General features: G+C 42.6%; 1 protein-coding gene across 1 annotated transcript in view; it reads left to right on the forward strand.

The window, feature by feature from the left end:
* Nucleotides 1–20,846, forward strand: part of tmem135.L (transmembrane protein 135 L homeolog) — a 259,711-nt gene that overhangs the window by 182,384 nt on the left and 56,481 nt on the right. Inside the window, 1 exon segment of the mRNA NM_001092072.1 lies at nucleotides 16,923–16,969. Coding sequence (NP_001085541.1) covers nucleotides 16,923–16,969 — 47 coding nt within the window.

Here is a 20,846-nt window from a genome sequence, read left to right on the forward strand (position 1 = left end):
TCTAAATCATATTAAAAGTTAATCTAAAGGTGAACAACCCCTTTAAGGGCAGATTACAGTGTTGTTGGGAGAAAACAAACAGGGAGATTTGTGCCAGTTTTAGCACATTGCACCCTATCAATTAAGCTTCTGTAATCCTTATTGTCATACTTGGCAGCATTGTACAGTAGGGAGCAGATGTACATTAATAAGATAAATAAATAGTAAGTTAGGTGAGAGAGAATGATAGAGGGCTTGCTAGGACTTGCAGTTTTTCCCTGGGGCCTGTAAGACTTTAGTTACGCCACTGGATATTGTAGATGGAGTTACGAGGGAGTTGGTAGGCTTTCATGAAAACACATTTTATGATACTTTAAGGGGTGGTTCACCTTTAAGTTAACTTTTAGTATGTTATAGAATGGCCAATTGTAAGCAACTTTTCAATTAGTTTTCATTTTTTTTTATAGTTTTTTTTTTATTATTTGCCTTTTTCTACCCCATATATTCCCTACATCCTATATTCCCTACACTGCCCCTTGAGTTTCTCTATATCCTCTTTCAGCTTTCACTTGGGTCATCCATTATCCTATTCTAATAAAGTGTAATGTGACTAATTAGGAGGATATTTAGTATCACATGATTGATGGCTCCATTCTAGATGCCTGTGAAGTCACCGTCCCTATCCTGACCTGGGTCACACAGAAGAGCAGCTCTGCAGCACATGCCTTGGGCAGTTAACCTTACTGTGGTGTCACAGCATGATCAGAAACACATTTACAGTTTATTTCATCTATATATTCCCTATATAAATTAGAGTGTAAGCTGTGCTTAGCAGGGACCCTATTTATAGCATTGTTTCTGGAAATATATTGTATAAATGCTCAGCGCCGTGTATAAAAGGGTAGAAACATTGAACAATAACCCACTATACAGCAGTCCTGTGGGTACAGCAGTCTGTTTAGCAGGGTGTACCTTATTAGACTTGATTGCACTCAATACTTCTGACTATGTATAAAATGTATAGCGAAATTATATTAAACAGATGCAATTACATTTTTTGGTAAATTGTTGCTAATTATGTAAAGTACACAAAGCTAACATAGTTAAGGGCAATGAAGAGGAGTCAACTTTCCTGCAGCGAGTTACACCAGCAATCGCATTAATTAAAGGGACTTGAATCAAAGGACATGCTTTGTACTTTAGTATATTTGCGGTATAGGTGGTGCTTAGTCCTTTCTGCACCCTATTCCCAGTCAGGTGCTCTCTGGAGTCAACCCTGGAACTGCCACCACCTGCGAACCAGGCAGTAAATGATTTGTGATTTGTGTAAATGAGTACAATTGCACAAATCTGGACTATCCAGGTGCAACTATTGTGACTGAAGTTAACTGCGTTTGAAATTGCACTTTGCTCCACTTGTGGTTGTATATGACCCCTTAGGCTCATTGGTTACAGTCCTCAACTCAAGTGCTAGAGCAGTGATCCCCAACCAGTGGCTCATGGGCAACATGTTACTCACAACCCATTGGATGTCGCTCACAGTGGCCTCAAAGCCTGTGCTTATTTTTGAATTCCTGGCTTGGAGGCAAGTTTTGGTTGTATAAAAACCCGAGTACTGCCAAGTAGAGCCTCCTGCAGGCTGCAAGTCCACAAAGGGGCTACCAAATAGCCAATCACAGCCCTTATTTGGCACCAGAGACGGGCCAACCCATCTCTAGGCAACCTGGCCAGCCTGGCCAGCCACGGCACCGGCTGAGTGTGCGCATGCGCAAAGCTGTGTTCCACCGCGCATGCGCGAAGCTGCGTTCCAGCGCACATGCGCAGAAACACATTTCCACGATGAATAGAAGCGGCAGTCGGGTAGAGACGGGACCGGCATGGGGTAGGCGACTGAGCAGGTATGTGCCTGGCGCCCCTCCAGCTTTGCTCCCTAGGCACGTGCCTACTCTGCCTACCCCTAGTTCCGGCCCTGTTTGGCACCTCCAGGAACAAATGCTTGTGTTGCTCTTCAACCCCTATAACATTTGAATGTAGCTCACTGGTATAAAAGTTTGGGGACCCCTTTGCTAGAGAATGCTAAATCATGCCCCACTTGTGCCCTGAACGTAACATTTGCCCAAGATGCCTTTTGGCACTGCCCAACTGATGAGTCTAAATAATGGGGCGTACAACCTACACCCACATGTTTCCCCTCATGAATAAAGTGCTGCTGAACTGTAGTACATACACCTGTTTCTACGGGAATTAATGTGTTTTGACCCTTTTTTTTCACTTTACACCCTGCCATGTTATTCATAAGTGAGGCCTATTATGCGGCCATTGCTGTTAAGTGACTGAATAGTACTTCAATGGCTTAGAGATGCCTGGGTAAAACTGCTTGACCACCAGAGTCTCGTTTTTCATTCCTCGGTGTAGAAAATACGGCAGCTCCCTCTTATTTGAATAAACACAAATATACAGGCTTCCTGGACAGGATCAGTTATGTATTTATATCCATTTTATTGAATATTACAGGAGAAATAAATGATACACCTTGAGAAATTTCAGATACTAATTAAGCTCTGTACATTTCATACTGTTCTTTGTATACAATCATATCCCGCTAGAAGGTTAACCTTCTAAATATGCCTTTGTTAGGGTACATTTAGCAGCCCTGGCAGTGGAACAGTTAAGCTATTCTTTTGCGGATCTGTTATCGGCCTCCTGAACAAAGGAAAGGGCATTCCGATAAATTAGCCCAACATAGATGTTCTACCACGTTCGCTATCAGTCCCGCGGCTCGTCACTGAAAGAAACTATTAACGTTTCCATTTGGGGCTCGGCCAGGAATACATCTTGAAACAATTGATAATGAAACCTTTTAGCTGTTTGGTGTCTGCCAACAAAACTTTTATGCAGTGTCTACATTTCGAGCAGATTGGTGGAAAAAAAACGTAAATTGATTCTGTGTTCTGTTCCTGGTATGAAAAACTGCCACTAGTAATATGGCCAAACACATACTGGCCAAAGAGGGTGATAGAACTAGTCGTTGGATAAGGATAATAACTGTATTCTTGGCAGGTACAGTTGATATCAAAAAGTAGAAGCTGTAATTAAATGGCATGTGCCAAATGAGGCTGACACAAGAAATTGTATAATGTATGGCTAAAAGTATGTGGACACCTCCCTGTCCAACACCTCATTCCCAAACCAAGGAGATTAAAATGAAGTTGTTCCTCCCATGCTGCTATAACATCCCCTACTCTTCTGGAAGGTTCCCTCTAGATCTTGGAAGATTGTTGGTGGAATGTGCTTTCATTTAGAGGTTGGGGATCAGGCCTGACTCCCAAAGGTGCTCCAATTAACGCCACTGGTAAGCATTTGGGTTGAGGTGAGGACTGAATCCAGGTCAAGTTCTTCCATTGGTCTTGATATGATCCATTCCATTGATATGATCGTCATGTTAATTCTGCATGTCCCTTACTTTATACTGCTGACACAGCAAAGAGCATTCCCCAAACTGTTGCCACAAAGTAGGAAGCACGGGCTTAAGAATGTCTTTGTATAATGTAGTGTGTTGGTAGTTTAGAACCTATTATACTGTATATACTCTAGATAAGCCAGGAAATCTAGCCTCGTCTGTGCTTAGCCCTTAGGCTCTGGTCAAGTTTCCCATTCATGGGCAGCCTTTGACTCCTGTGTCACACTCTCTTTACTGTTATTGGCCAGAATAATGGCTGAACGATCCTCCTCCTCCTGATCAATATCTCTTCAGGTATCAATCGAGCACCATGGAAACTCTGAAGATTAGGTCCTATGTTGACCTGTGGAGTATCCTGGCCAGAACCGCTGATATTTCTGTGTATGGCCAACACTTACAACATCAGACTGGGCCTGTAGGACACCAGGGAAAAAAACCTGGTCGGCCTACTGACCCAGACTCACTCTCACTCCCTGCCTTAAAGGAGAACTAAATTCCCCAGAAAAGCGCTTACCTACTACCCTAGATAGTCCCTCCACTCTGCTAACCCCCTGCATAGTTCATTACCCCAGTGTCCTGAATACATTGCTCATGTATCGGTGCAGAGTAAACACAGTGGAGCTCACAAGCACCATCTTCCGGATCTTTGGCTCCTCTTCCTTCCCTTCGGCAATTCACAGCACTTTTGGCGCATGCACAGTTGCTACATAATGGAAGACGGCTCCAACTGTGCATGCGCCAATACGGCTCTTACTTTAAAGATGAAGACCAAAGATACGGAAGATGTCGCTCATAAGCTCCGATGCACTTTCTCTGCACAGATATGGGAGCAATATATGTGGGACACTTTCAGGGGTAATGAACTTGGTTGGAAGCAGGGAGGGGGACTATCTAGGGTAGTTGGTAGAGACTTTTCTTAATGGGGGGTTTAGTTCTCCTTTAAGCTGGGTGCGGTGCCACCCCCAACCTCCCGCCCGGCCCCGGGTGCACCTGCTAGAAGAGAAAGGTGGGAGAGTGGGGGCCCCTGAACTGCAGCCCCAGTGGGTCCTGGATCCCCCCAATCTGATCACTAAGGATGGATAGTAGTTAGTGAATAATGTGAATTAAGGTATTCTAGGACTAGGTGGTAAATGCATGGTGTTTCTTAACTTGAACATCCTTAATGGCTTTACTGAAAATACAGTATCTACATAATAATATCAATAATAATATATTCTTGGTACTTATCTATGTGCCCCACCTAGTGATGTGGGGGCAGAGCAAATGACAACTTGCCCTGGGCACATGTAAATTAGTTAAGACACTTTAAGAAATAAGGTTCCTCCTGGCAGCCATACCCCAATTAGGCTTTTCCATAGGGACAACAGGAGTAACTAAAACTTAGCTGGAGCGAAGGCACAAGCGTTGGGTTTCCAAGACATTGTGAGTGATTGCGTGTGACAGCGGGACTCCACTTCACTTGTAATCATCTTCTCAGCGTGGCCCGGCCGCCCTGCTGTGATACTTCTTGTTCCACTTGTCCTTCACAGGAGAATACAACGCTGGTTACACATGGCCTAGCTGACCTTTAAAAAAAAAAAAACAAGGCAAGAGAATGAAGTTTCTGCTCTAAATCGTTACATATAGTGAACATTAATGTTTTCTTTTTAATCTTATGTTTTTGTCATCTAATATATTTCAGACAATAGTAAGGTTGGGAGCAAGGAGGTTTCCTCATATTATAAATATATATTCAATTCAGATTTAAAATTAGGATTCTTGTGTCTGATCAAAATATTTTTTTAAAAAAAATCATTACAGATTGTGTCTCATGATTATTCTTTTGGTTGGCCACATCTCTGACCCTCCCAGATTATTCTCATTGCCACTGAGCTCCTCAAAGCCATAAACCACATCCTTGGATTCCATGATGAAGAGTAACAGGGGACATGCTGGTAAAGACGATACGTTCGCTGGAACAAGCATAAAAATAACTAAAAAGACTGCAGAGGTCACCTAGACACTTGGGGTTATTTGCGAGGACCCCTGGTCAAGGGCAGGCAGTGTTGTATTCATGGGGGCAACTAAAGGTCTATTTGCTACAGAATGGAGCACAATGACCTGCGGAAGGTCCTGAAAGGCAAAGTCTAAAGGGCAGATTCAATAACCGGCGAAAAGCCGACAGAGACTGATTCGCACCCATCGATACACTTTGCGAGTAATATCCATTCACCAGAACGAATTGTCGCCTTCCGATAGAGTGTGAATGAGCGATAGCGCCTATCTCTTTTGGTAGTGATTTGGAGCCTGAGCCCTTTAGAAAATTTGCGAAGTCCCTGTGGGCGGTAACACTGGTGAGTTGTTGCCAGCATTTGCCACGTCGCCCTTTAGTAAAATCTACCCCTATATATTTCTTGTAGTAAGTGATGCCTTCTGTGGGGTTTCGTCACCTTCTGTGCCTTCTGGTAGGTTTTTCAGGATTAAATCTTGTATTCACAGAATAAATACAATTGAATATATAATGTCTCCAGAACACATGGCAGGATAGCTACTATGCCTATTCCACATAAAATACCCAGTGCCGGATTTCCTTTACGGCCGTTCGCCCCCTATTCCACGCGGTCCTTACACCCCTGGGCTGCGCGGTCCTAGTGCCGGCACTGCCCCCTCCTCACGAGCACATGCCAGCAAGCGCAGGAGCTGCGTGTCCCCAGTGCTCCACAGAAAGACGGCATACCGTCCCTCACATTTTGCACAATAAATACACTACCAATTCCATATATAATAGCCCAACAGACATGAACCCATAAATACAGTGCCAAGTCCATATATAATACCCCAAAACACATGGCACGATACATACAGTGCCAATTCCATAGTCCAGAACATGGTAGTATAAATGCAATATCACATATTTTATATGTAATAACCCAGGAGCACATGGCAGGATAAATTAATTGGCAAATGAATGTCAAAAACCTTATAAAACACCTTGATAAATGTAATGCCGTTTCCAGTTATATATACAGCTATATACAGTATATATATATATACACCAAAATACAAATGTAGTGCCATTTTCATATAATATCCCAGAAAGTGTGATATAGTTATATTATCTGGAGATGTATGGAATTGGCAGTGTGAGTTCCATATATATAATGCCCCCAGAACACACAGTAGTGTAAATACCGTGTCAATTCCATATATAATGCCCAGGCAGGCAGGTAAAAATGCAGGTCAATGGTCTGGGTTTTAAAAATTTGTCCTAAAAGGGGTGATAAAATATATAAACATAGGTTATTATCTTTAGTTATGTGCATATTACATGTGGAAACTGACTTGCTGCTTCTTTTGCTAAAATAAAATACCACTCCTAGAGTTCATCAGTACAGTACCATGCCTTTAGATTGTAAGCTCTTGTGAGCTAGCTTGTTTGTATATATATCAAATCAGGAGACTGTTTGGAGGACAATGATTATGGGAGCAAGAAAAACACAGTGAAAATAAACAATGCAGAGCCTACAGTCCCAGTCGGCAGCACCTTTATAAAAGGCAGGGAAAGCCCCACACCAAGAATATCAGGCAGAGCCATATGCCTTTCATGTTACCTTAGTTCTTATACCTGGTTAAAGGGTCCTTGGGCTATTGCTTTAGTTAAGGAGAGGTAGAATAATGACCCGTTAGCAGTTCCCACAGTTTTCATCATATCAATGAAGGGGACAATGTGTCGGCGGTGTTTGTTCCCCTTCTGTGACAGATGTGACTGAGTTTGAACCTTGAAAGCTCCGGCCACTTCCCGGCATTTCTTTGTGATGCACCAGCGCTCCCCTAACTTCAATCCGATTCACCTCTTGTTCACTTAATCTTTCTTTTCATCTCATCTCAGCTCCGCATTACTTAGGCTTCTTGACAGAGCTGTGTACAAATAGCCTGCGGGGGCCTAGGTGTGTGTGTGGTACTACTGGCACGTTGCCCAACCATTAGCCGACAAATTGGTTTATCCTGTCCCTTAAAGCACGTCAAGCAACAAGCCAAAGCATTTGTCAGTCTATTCTTGCTATTTATGTTTAAATAAAAGCAGCACTTGGATTCACAGTTGTACTAATTGGTGTACTATGAGTAGCCATCACTTTGCAGTTGTACTTATGGGTGCACCATGAGTAGCCATCCATTTGCAGTCATACTAGTGGGTGCACTATGAGTAGCCATCACTTTGCAGTCGTACTAATGGGTGCACTACCAGTAGCCATCACTTTGCAGTCATACTAATGGGTGCACTATGAGTAGCCATCATGTTACAGTTGTACTTATGGGTGCACCAATAGTAGCCTTTAATGCTCCAATGGCAGCAAAGTCCACTTTCATCTCGGGGCAGAAAAAGATACCAGGTCTCATTTATCATGGGTACAAGGTGCAAACTCCAGGTTTACAAAGAATACACAGCACAGGTATGAAACCTGTTATCTGGAATACTTGGGACCTGAATGTATCCAGATAAGAGGAAGCAGACCTGGCAGTTGCAGGGGGGGGGGCTTGGAGTATAGAGGGTCCATTGAGTCCATGACTAAAGATCAGATCATGACATCATTGTATGAATAAGTCAAAGTACCAATATTTTGGGACCCTAAATCGAATTTGCTTGGCGGCTCAGTAACATCTAGTTACCCCACTGATTACCAGGCCAGATTGGGTTGATTCAGTCCCTGGCCCTGGAGCCAATATTTCCTATAATAGCTTTCTTGGTAATAATGAACCAAAATTTAATGAAAAGCGTAAATCTTATGTATCATTAGGATAAGCTTACCGCTTTCCCAGTTGGGTCCAGGTGCTCATGCCCCAGACCTTCAGCATAGGGGAGTAACTCACGAAAAAATAACATCAGGCAGGCCCCAATCTGGAACATCCAATAAAAGTAGATTCCAAGAGCCAAAAATTGTTTATAAAAAATATAATACTTTATTTTACATTACGCCTAAAAAGATAATGCCTGACGCGTTTCGTGTCGCGCAGGGACACTTAATCATAGGCTCATTTTCTTAGGATACATACAAAGTATTTAAAGGATAGGGAGCCAATGAGAAATCACTAGAGTTAGTAAAATTGCCTAAGGCATAATTCTCTCTAGTGGCCAATTTGTAGAATACACAAAATCTAATGTTATAAATATAATTATTATAAATATTTTTTATATACAATTTTTGGCTCTTGGAATCTACTTCTATTGGATGTTCCGGATTGGTGCCTGTCTGATGTTATTTTTTAGTGATTTTCTGGGTAATAAGCCATTATTAAAAAATCCAGTATAAATGTGCACATCATTTTTTAACCAAAATGCAGTGCTTCTTTCCCAGGAATTCCAGTGTAATTGTGGGTTGCATTCATCACAACTTGTGCACAATGTACCAATATGGGTGCAAATTAGTGTCCCATTTTGGTTAATCGCACACAAGATATGGCGCATGCTTTCCTGCTGTATTTGGGTTGTAACGGTGCCACCTTCCCCACTTATATTAATAACAGCATTCGTGTTGGTTTCACTTGCCTAATGCCGCAGCCTGCTAAGGGTACACCAGAATTACCGAAAAGTCCAGACTGAAGGTAAATCCAGGATTCCGTTACATAATTACGTGTATTTGTATGTAATTCTACAGTGCAAGGTGAAGAGTTGGATTGGCATCATGTACCTTTCTGAATAGCACCAATGTGAGCTCAAATCAGGTAAAGACTGGACCAGTGGGACACCGGGTAAAAAACAGATGGGCCCCAACCTTTGTGGGCCCCACTGACCCAGATCTGCTCCCGCTGAAACCCTTGGTGCTACCCCCTGACCTCCCCCTGGCCCTGATTGTGGCCGCAAAAAGAGAGTCCAAGGTACATGCCGGGGGAGAGGGGGCGGAGGGGTGGTTGCAGGGGCCCCTAAGGCAGAAGCCCCAGTTGACCCAAACCATCCAGTCCAACGCTGGCTCAAACCCATAGTTTTTGGCTTAGGCTAAATACAAAATCCTCTACATAAGATTTGGCCAGACCAGTTTTGAACCATAATTTCTATACAGGTATGGGATACGTTATCCGGAAACAAGTTGATCCAGGGACTAGTCTGATTTTGGAGTCTAGAAGGAATTCAAATATTTTGTTTTGCCTTCCACTGGATCAACTAGCAGTTAGGCAGGATATATATATATATATATACTAGCCCACAGCACCAGCACTCAGATCATTATTTTGCAGGTGGTGCATGACCATAGTTGCATTGATAGTGTAGAGAGGATCAGCACTCACAATGTTGTAGATGAAGAAAATAGTTTTTATTCAAGTGATTTTACATCTTAATCTGACATTTCGGTCCCACCTGGGGACCTTTTTCAAGGATCCTTCAAGTGTCGTTTCCAACCTAACTTACTATGTTACTATGTAATCCAGAAAGCTGTCTCCCATTTTAGCCAAACAATCCACATTTTTAAAAACAATTTCCTTTTTCTCTGTAATAATAAATCAGTACCTTGTACTAAGATAGAATGAATCCTTATTGGAAGCAAAACCAGCCTATTGGGTTTATTGAATGTTTACATGATTTTCTAGAAGACTTAAGATATGAAGATCCAAATTATGGAAAGATCCGTTATCCCATGTCTCATACCTGTATTCCAATTTGAGAAAAATTTTAAAATTGCATCATCCATGATCAAAAAAAATATCATGTTCTGTTGTCCAGATCTCGATCTGAGAGTTTGAATTGGGCTGAATAGTTAGGCCAAATCCAAATCCTTCAAAAATAGCTTAACCCTGGAGTTGGTGTATTCCTAATTTATATATGTATATATTTCTCCCGCCTAGAATAAGCATGTGCCATTAAATGAAATAAGGTTCATGAGCCGGCAACAGGTTTCTTTGCTTTCCAAGAGTTAAGCCTGTAACCAGAGTCCCATTTCCATAGCGAAGATATCTTGAGAGGGTACAAATATTAATAGCAGCCCGTAAATCTCTCCTTCTCGCATCTCCTCCTGCTTCAAGGATATCCAGTGGATCAGAGGCTAGAGTCACTTTACATGAGGATATTAAGGTTACACGTATAATTGTAATTAGAACAGAATTATGGCTGATCCGTTATACTACAAACAGCGTATGTGCTAATTATATAAACGAGGGAAAAGTGTCTAACGAAACACATTTGCTGCTGCTGCTGGGAATGACTTCTCCAGACAGACAGACAAGGGCAGGGGATACCTGAATGTGTTCCAGATATTGACACAGGCCAGGCCATCGGATTCCTGGTGTCGTATGCACTGGCTTGTGTTCCAAGGAGATGTTCCAGGAGGTTGTCTGCGATGTTGTGGAAACCAGATCATATTCTATTCCCAATTACTCTCCAGAGCTGGATGTTCTGTTGAAGTTCTCAGGAGCCGGCTGCATTTCTAAAGAATAAAAAATCACTTGTAGAATTAACTCTTAGTATTATGTAGGTCAAGTCTGGTGGAAAATGTTGTTGAATGACCATCATACCTACAGCTTCCAACCCACCACCCTTTATGGCCTTCATCCATAGATTACTTTTAATACAGGATGACGGTCCTCCAAGGTCCTTACACAGGGCTGGACTGGCCTATCAGAGGATCTCCTAGAAGGCCCCAGAGTACCAGAGGATCTAGTTGAAGGCCCCAGCCCCAGACAATTCCCATTAGCCCATCCTTACTTCCACAGTTGGCCTATCAAAAAACCTACAGTAAAACATTTGGCAATATCTATAGCTAGACAGTAGTCATGGAGTGTGAGGTTCTATGGTGTGCTCTAGGAGACCTAGGGGCAGATACACTTCAGTAGCAAATTGATGGGCCAAGTTAAATGATAATACAAACCTTGGCCAATCAGGTTGATAAAGGATGGGGACCTATCAACTAACCCCCATATAATAAAAGGCACTATGTTTGCTCCATAGCAACCAATAAGATGTTAGCTTTTAAACAGATGGCCTGTAAATGCTATCTGCTGATTGGTTGCTGTGGGTTACTGCTCCTGGGCAAAGTTAGTGTCTTTTATTACATAACCCCCTTCCCGAAGTGCTTCCCCAATATAACAATAAAAATAATCAAGCTTGTGCCATTCGTTTTCCCAATAAGAAAGAGTTATAAAAGTAGATTCGCACAGGGCACTAAATCAAGTCTCTCAAAGAAAGTGATATTTAGTTTGGTTCTGCCGTGGTGATTTCCTCTTTCCGAAGACAGTTAATCATAATAACAAGGAGAACAGTCAGCGGGATATCTAGGATTTCACGTGGCTGGGAGATAAAAGGCAGATCTATGGTAGCTAAGTCCTCTTCAGCCCCCTAACCTTTACACTTACATCGTATCCCTTTCAGGAGATATTTGAGAGTGAATCTCTGCTATGCACCCAGCTCTACCCTAAATCCTCTGCCTTTCCCTCTGCTGCTGCACTAACCCAGCCCCTGGCTATGCTCCCAGCTCCCCTCTGCTCCTCAGCCTTGGGACATCAAACTTAATTTGGCCACCTATATTATGTCGCCCCTAAGGACACAGGCACACGTGGAGATTTAGTCACCCGTTGACAAATCGCCTCTTCTTCTGGCGACTAATCTCCCCGAATTGCCTTCCCACCTAGGGCCGGATTTACATACCGAGTGCCCCTAGGCCCATTGATGTTCATCGCCATATCCCCTCCCTTTTATTCGCTCAAATTTTCAGCATCTGGACCAAAGCAATGGGGATTGGTGCACGGGGAAATTAAAAAACTTTTGTATCTCCTGTGCATCTCCAGTGTTTCTAAACCAACGTGGGTGTAGTTGGGCAGCATGCCACCCCCTAAAATCCTGCCACCTCCTAAAATCCTGCCACCCTAGGCCCTGGCCTTGGTGGCCTCTCCACAAATCCGGGCCTGTTCCCTCAGGTTAGAATCTAAATCGTTGGTGGGATGGCACTCGGATCCCTTTGTTTTCTGAAGCATTGTGGGAACATTAGAAGAAGACTAATCGCCTCTTCTTCGCGTGACTAATCTGCCCGAAAATCCTTCCCATCGGCGGGATGGCACTCGGAGCACTTCGTTTTCCGAAGTCACCAGAAGTTTCCTCGTCAGACAACTTTGGGCAACTTCGGAATGAAGCACTCTGAGTGCCATCCTGCCACGATTTCGATTCTAGCCGGCGGGAAGGCTTTTCGGGGAGGTTAGTAGCCCAAAGGAGAGCTAGTTTGTCGCAGGGTGACCAATCTCCCCCCGAATCTCCACGTGTGTCTCTGCCCTAAGCGACTAATCGCCTCTTCTTCAGGCTACTAATCTTCCCGAAAAGCCTTCCCGTCAGCTAGAATCTAAATCACCAGTGGGATGGCACTCAGAGTGCCTTGTTTTCCGAAGTCGCCCAAAGTTGTCTGATGAGGAAACTCCGTGTGACTTCGGAAAACAGCGATCCGAGTGCCATCCCGCCAGCAGGAAGGCTTTTGGGGAGATTAGTCGTCCGGGCAACTAAATCTCCCCAAATTTTCCCGTGTGTCTCTGCCCTAACAAGTTGAAAATAAGTATTTGTACATTGTATGTTTTATGAGCATGCAACAAATATATTTATTAACTTTATGTAGAGTTATAGAGCACTACTACGCGTGACTCCACCTCAGCTGGACCCAGAAGTATAGGAGGAAGGGTCTGCAGAGTTAAAAAATCTTTGTCGGTCCCAGTGCAATCTATGTAAGTTTGCAGGGCCAAGCAGGCAGCTTCCCTTTGTTTTCCTGGCAAATTGGTCTTTTAAGTTGATGGACAATTCGTATGATCGTTCCAAGATAATCGTGGTCTCACGATGACGATTGGATCCTTTAAAAATCTCAACATCTATGGCCAGCATTAGGGAGGATTAGTCTCCCCAAAAGGTGTCCCACTTGCTGAAAACTTGCTGTCCAAATAGCTGAGAATTCTAGTTGCAAGCAGCTAGAAAGTAAAGCATAGATGAAATATTCCTTCTCATAACAAGTTTCCTCCTATAGTCAGAAGAGGTTTACAAGCCACACATTCCTTGCCTGGGGGCAATTAAATGCCTCACTAGCAAACTCTGTGTATGCAGAACACAGAAATGAACCCATTATAATGACATACTACTTTTTGTCATGCAAAGGTAATTATTAAACCACTTTGGTTACTAAAAAACACATTATGAATATACAAACAGTCTTGGAGCCATACACGGCCGATTTAAATGCCAATTGGAGTCCTTTAATTCAGCAGCCCATCTGTCAGTGTATGGGGCCCTCTGAACTGGCCATAGACGTAACAATTATGATCTTTCCTGAAAAATATCTTTCCAGGAAAGACCGTTCATTTCAATACACACGTGTAGAGCTGAATCGTCTGATATACTGGAAGAAACAATAGAATTCTACCTGTGTCTGACGATTCAGCACTAACAATGGCTGATTTTCCAGCAAGCCCAATCGACGAGCCGACTGACCTCCAAGGGGCAGATTTACTCAAGGACAAAAATTCGCCAGTGACTGCTTCGCACCCATTGTTACACTTCGCCATTCGAAAATTTGCTCCGACAACACTAATTGACTGGAATGCGGAGTTCCGTTGTGGGCGCAGAACGCTGGCGACATTTTGCTAGCCTTACCTCGGCAATGTGAACAATTGAAAGCGAAGATGCACTAGCATTCATTTCTGCCTAGCGCAAATTTGCTAGAGGTCTTTCAATCAGGTTAATTTGCATACGGCGGGAAATTATAAAGTTGAATGGACGTATATGTTGCAGCAAATACATTACATTACACAAGTCCAGGGAACCTTAATAAAGACAATAGAGTTCTTATAATGCCCTACACATGAGCCCACTGTATAGTTTATGTTCCATATGTTAGAAACCGCGGTTACCCAAAACATTTTTCAAGGACTTTTGCAGGCAATCACTCACACTATGAAAAAAGGAAAAGACGGCAGCATTTTTTGGACTTTGAAGCTTTTTCTACTAAAAAATATGCTGTACTCTAAGTAACAAAAGATTGAGGAAGATCTATGTACTCCAGTGCACTTCGCCTGGTCTGAGCTGGTGAAGTCAAGTCTGGCGAAAGAGATAACGTTCAGTAAAATCCGAATTTCATTGAATTTGCGGAGTAATGTCCATTCGCCAGAGCGAATTGTCGCCTGGTGATAGAGTGTGAATGACCATTAGTGTTTATCTCTTTCACTAGCGAAGTGATGCCTGCTCCTGTTGGCAATGACCCTGCGGGCAGTAACGCTAGAGAATTGACGCTATTATTAGCCACTTTGCCCTCAAATAAATCTGCCCCAAGTCTTCTGCTGATATCGGTTGTATTGTCTCCTACCATACATGCACCGAATAGGTGGCCATAGATGCACCGATAATATCGTACAAAACTAATTTCTCCTACGATATTATCAGTGCGTCTATGGCCACCTTTAGTTGAATTCACAGACCATGGTCTCATGTATGGGACCAAAATGATCTCATGTATGGTAACCATATCAACCGTTGTATTATTTATGGCTGCTCTTCACAGGCTGTCTGTGTCATCAGATTGTTGGTTCAAAACGAACCAGTTTTTGAACAAGACTTGGGTTATTTGGTGACCAAGTTTAAGGTCAAGTTCTGAGATGAGGTTGGAACAAGGAGATCTGTAGGCAGCAAATTCATACATTTGTCAAAGGGTGGGCACATGGGTTAGCATTACTGTCTCAGGGGTCTTGGGTTCAAGTTTCAACCAGAGCACTATGTTCATGGAATCTCTGTATTCTTCCTGTGATCTTGTCCGGACACTTTTTCTCCATGATCATGCTCTTTGGACTAAAATGCAGAAGCATATCAATATTTTGGTAAATCATCATATACTAGGGATACGCAGCCTCTACTACATCACATTGATAGTAGATTGTAGTTTGGCAACAACATGTGGGGAGCTGCCTTAGCCCTTCTCTTATTCTCAGCAAATGGGACTGAGATCTGGAACTTGGCCACACTTTGAATGACAGATTGCAGCCTAATTACTGTACCATCAGACGGTGATTAAGTAGAGCCCTAAAGCTGGGATTAATCGGCTGCCAAGTTGTATGTCACACACTTCCACGTATAAATAACAGCTATTTCATCATGACAAATCCCAGCCTTGCAGACCAGAAGGAATTCCAGAAGGCTGAAAATGGCCCAGGACTGGACAAACTCTTGTTATGCCCTTAAAACCCTGTTTATAGTTCTTGTTTGCTTCCTTTTGGAAACCCTGTTTTCCCCTCGAGGAAAGAATTAAGGATTTACAATAACGTTAATTTTCCGAGGGAAGGCGTGAAGGTGGGGTGACCATTTTGGTATGTCATATTGATATATAGCAATCACCATTATCAGTGGTCAATACATTTTGTAGGGTCCTTGTCCAAGAGTATAGTTTGGGACTCCTTCAATCAACAATATCTACAGTTACAGAGCTGTAATGGCCAGAGGATCCCCTAGAATAGCATGGTTATTTCCCAGTCATCATGCGAGAAGACTTAATCCCATGCCTATTGATGTGCAGCATCTCGGCAATAATATATGGTTTAAATAATAGTATGTGCTAGACAAAGGTTTACAGACTTTATCCTGTTCAGAACCTTATTTGTAGTCCAACATTTGGTTGGGCTTTCAGAAGAATCATGTATATATGAAGACATGCTGTAAAATAAAATGCTGAAAAAAAGACCGCTCCAGCTCACCATTCCTCCCTTACTTGTCTACACATCCGATCCAGATAAAGGAGTAGGGTAAACATTATTTTCTTGGCCTAATACTACAGAACTGGACATATATTTATCATCACTTTATTTGTACAAAACCATGCCCACCAACAATCCCAGCTTTGCTGCTGTAGCCCGAACAATGTCCGAAGAGACTGAGCTCACCTAAAAGTGCATAAGGTTATGGGCAGATTTGAGAAGGATCGGATGGATGTGGGGAGAAGTATGGAGGGGAATGAGGAGAAAAGCAAACATGTATCTCTTGTTCCCATGTTGGAATGTTGATTGGTGAATGTTGGTGTGTTTGGCTTGACACCCTATATTGGTTCTTGTGACTTGTTTTACTCAATGGTATGACTTAAGGTGGCCATACACGGGCAGATGAAAGCTGCCGATACCGGTCCTTTAGACCGATTCTGCTGCTTATCTGCCCATGTCTGGGGGCTCCAGACGGGTCCTCCTGATCGATATCAGGCCAAAAATTGGGCAGATATCGATTGGTCAAGTTTGATTTTTTTTTGTACGATGCAGGAGCAGGAACGCATCGGCTAGTTTATGCGGTCCTGCGACCCGTCGGAGCCCATTCGTACTATTGTAATCCGATCATCCGATATTGCCCAGCCGTTAGTGGGCATATCGGGTAAAGATCCGCTCGTTTGGCGACCTTGTCAAACGAGCGGATCTTATAGAGTATGGCCACCTTTAGCTTCTACAATGTTTACATTATTTTAACAGTTCTGTGTACCACGGAATTCATTTGTCTTCTTGTTTTTTTGTTTTTTTTTTGCAGGTCCTTTTATTTTGCATCACATCTGCGCTCTACATGTTCTTTTTCAGGTTAGTGGGGCTAATTATTTTTGTCATTCATATTAACCTTATAAATATTGACCCACTGCAAATTGGCCAATTAGGGTGAGATTTGACATATATTCTAATTTGCTGCCCAGGATACACTTTTAGCAGGGTGACTGTTACCCCAATGTTTTTACTTATATGTAATCTTGTTATGAGCTAAGGGAGCCCAGCTTGAAGGCCAATTAGGGGGAGATTTGGGGTGAGTGCTTATTTGTCCCTGGGTACCCCTGGAACTATAGCAGGGTGACTGTTACCCCAATGTTTCTATATATCTGTAACCTTGTTATGAGCTAAGGGGGTCCAGCCTGAAGTCCAGTTAGGGGGAGATTTGGGGTGAGTCATTATTTGTGCCCTGGGTACCCCTGGAACTATAGCAGGGTGACTGTTACCCCAATGTTTCTATATATCTGTAACCTTATTATGAGCTAAGGGGGCCCAGTCTGAAGGTCAGTTAGGGGGAGATTTGGGGTGAGTGCTTATTTGTACCCTGGGTACCCCTGGAACTATAGCAGGATGACTGTTACCCCAATGTATCTATATATCTGTAACCTTGTTATGAGCTAAGGGGGCCCAGCCTGAAGATCAGTTAGGGGGAGTTTTGGGGTGAGTGCTTATTTGTACCCTGGGTACCCCTAGAACTATAGCAGGGTGACTGTTACCCCAATGTTTCTATATATCTGTAACCTTGTTATGAGCTAAGGGGGCCCAGTCTGAAGGTCAGTTAGGGGGAGATTTGGGGTGAGTGCTTATTTGTGCCCTGGGTACCCCTGGAACTATAGCAGGGTGACTGTTACCCCAATTTGAGGTAAGTGCTTATTTGTTACACTGGTTTGTGTCGACTTGCCCTCTGTATTTACAGATTTAATTGGCATTATTATTATATTTCTCATATCCGTGTAGGGGGGAGGCAGCACAACATTTGGCTCATGGCACATTGTGAGAGTCAAGGTTGAGACAGGATCAGGTAGATTTCAATGAACTGGAACATTTAGAAGAACATTAGAAGCAATAAGGCAATAAAACACTATGAATTGCCCCATGTGTAGTGGCTTCTTCTGGTGGTTGCTGATGCGTACAATTACCCTTAAAGCACAGAATTCATTGCAGATTCCAATTAATGCAAATGAGAGGCCGCCTGGCCCCATTCTGTAGAATACGAATACTATAAGTACCACTTAAAGGAACAGTAACACCAAAAAAATGAAAGATTTTTAAAGTAATGACAATATAATGCACTGGTAAAACAGATATGTTTGCATCAGCAACACTACTATAGTTTATATAAACAAGCTGCTGTGTAGTCATGGGGACAGCCATTCAAGCACAGGATACACAGTAGATAAGAGATAAGTACTACTATAGTTTATATAAACAAGCTGCTGTGTAGTCATGGGGACAGCCATTCAAGCACAGGATACACAGTAGATAACAGATAAGTACTACTATAGTTTATATAAACAAGCTGCTGTGTAGCCATGGGGGCAGCCATTCAAGCACAGGATACACAGTAGATAACAGATAAGTACTACTATAGTTTATATAAACAAGCTGCTGTGTAGCCATGGGGGCAGCCATTCAAGCACAGGATACACAGTAGATAACAGATAAGTACTACTATAGTTTATATAAACAAACTGCTGTGTAGCCATGGGGGCAGCCATTCAAGCACAGGATACACAATAGATAACAGATAAGTACTACTATAGTTTATATAAGAAGCTGCTGTGTAGCCAGGGCTGCCATTTAAGCACAGGATAAAGTAGATAACAGATAAGTCTATAAGTTTATTAAAGCTTTAGCTGGGAAGCCATTAGCAGATCTTGATCAAAAGTTTTATTTCACCTGGTGAATAGCACTTCAGCAAGATTCTAGTAATACATAGTAACATGTTTTATACACTGATGTTACCCGGGGGTTGACGGATTAAAGTCGATACCGATAAGCCCTTGATGCTACAGAGCTTATTTGTTAGCTGCTGTGTAACCTGTGCCTTTTCTCCTTTTTCAGCTTTGAATAAGTAGTACTTATCTGTTATCTATTGTGTATCCTGTGCTTGAATGGCTGCCCCCATGGCTACACAGCAGTTGTTTATATAAACTAAGTAGTACTTATCTGTTATCTACTGTGTTATCCTTGCTTTGAATGGCTGCCCCCATGGCTACACAGCAGCTTGTTTATATAAACTATAGTAGTACTTATCGTTATCTACTGTGTATCCGTGCTTGATTGGCTGCCCCATGGCAACACAGCAGCGTTATATTTTATATAAACTTATATACTACTTTAACTATTTGTTATTCTGTGTTACTGTTACTTTAATAGAAGGTTGTATAAAAGGAGAAGGAGGGAACATTCTTGAGCCCATTGCAGCCCCCTCACCTTCCATGTTTATTGTGTGTATGAAATGATGTAGGACATGCACCTTTTTCCTGGTGAGTTATTTTCCTTTATAGTTTTAAAAATCCTACGCTGAACTGGGCCTCTCTGCCACCGCTCGTGGAACCCATTCAACAACCCGAACCCATTATTCCTGAAAAACTGCTTCCACTGACTTTCCCTTGAGCCTTTCCACATACCGTGTTACTGACATGTAATGGTACAGCGGCTTTTAGAGCCATATTTATTTCCCCATTCACTGCCAGTGGGGCCTCCAATTACATTGGTTCCTTCCTGACAGCCAAGGTCAATGTTACAGATCGTTGCCACTGAAGTATTTGCCTGTTACCTTGGGTTAAAATAGCTAATCCCACGCAGAGAGCTGCAGCTGCCTGGCCCAGGCCACAGATCATACAGGTCTGAGTCTCTATGAGAAGCTCTAACCCCTTCCAACCCGGGAGCTGCATCGCACTGTCAGTAACGACAAACATGGGGGAAACAGTCACAACTATAGGCCAAGCCATGGAGAGGAGGCCAAATGCATTCTGGGTAATGTACCCCCTACTGCAGTTATTTATATGATCATATACGACTTTCCTCATTGTTTTAAAATGGCCCATAATAAGCCTGGGAGTCAGTTTCATGACCCAAAGAACTTAAAAGAAAGAATTATTCACATTTTATTAATTTCTGTAGTCCATTTTAGCTGCAGTATTAAAGGATAACTAAAGTTTGACTAAAGAAGTAGTTAGAAATGTTGTACATTATGTTTTGTGCTTCTGTACCAGCCCAAGGCAACCACAGCCCTTTAGCAGTAAAGATCTGTGTCTCCAAAGATGCCCCAGTAGCTCCCCATCTTCTTTTCTGCTGATTCACTGCACATGCTCTGTGCTGCTGTCACTTACTGAGCTTAGGGACCCACTCACAATATACAGTACATATAGAATAGAAATGTCACAATATAAGGCTGATTAGTAATTAATACAGATAATTACTACATGGCAGCACAGAAACCAGTGCAATTAGCATCAGAATTTAATACTCAGCAAACCTGTAGCATCAGCTTATATTACAGCCAGGGAAGCTCATTTTCTGCTGGATAATTAGTGACGAGCCCTAAGCTTAGCTTCTCAACAGCCAATCAGAGCCCACTGAGCATGTGAGTGTCACAGACACTTTCCAAGATGGTGACCCCCAGTGACAAGTTTGAAGTCCTGGATCATTGCTGCTATTGACAAGCTCAAACTTTAGACTGGTGCAATAAGTTCACTATATAAAATATGCCATTTTTAGCCCTATTCATTTTTAGGGTTTAGTTGTCTTTTAAAGGGGGCCTGTAGAGACCCATCCTAAACCAAATGCTTTACCTCCTAACATTTTGGATGTAGAAAAAGGGACAAAAAGATTTGCTGCGCAGAGAGTGGTGACATTGTTAGAACCACGCCCGTTTTGTGGCCACACCCCCTAATGTTCAGGTTACAAC

Source organism: Xenopus laevis, chromosome 2L, assembly GCF_017654675.1.
Source record: "Xenopus laevis strain J_2021 chromosome 2L, Xenopus_laevis_v10.1, whole genome shotgun sequence".
Classification (NCBI taxonomy): Eukaryota; Metazoa; Chordata; class Amphibia; order Anura; family Pipidae; genus Xenopus; species Xenopus laevis.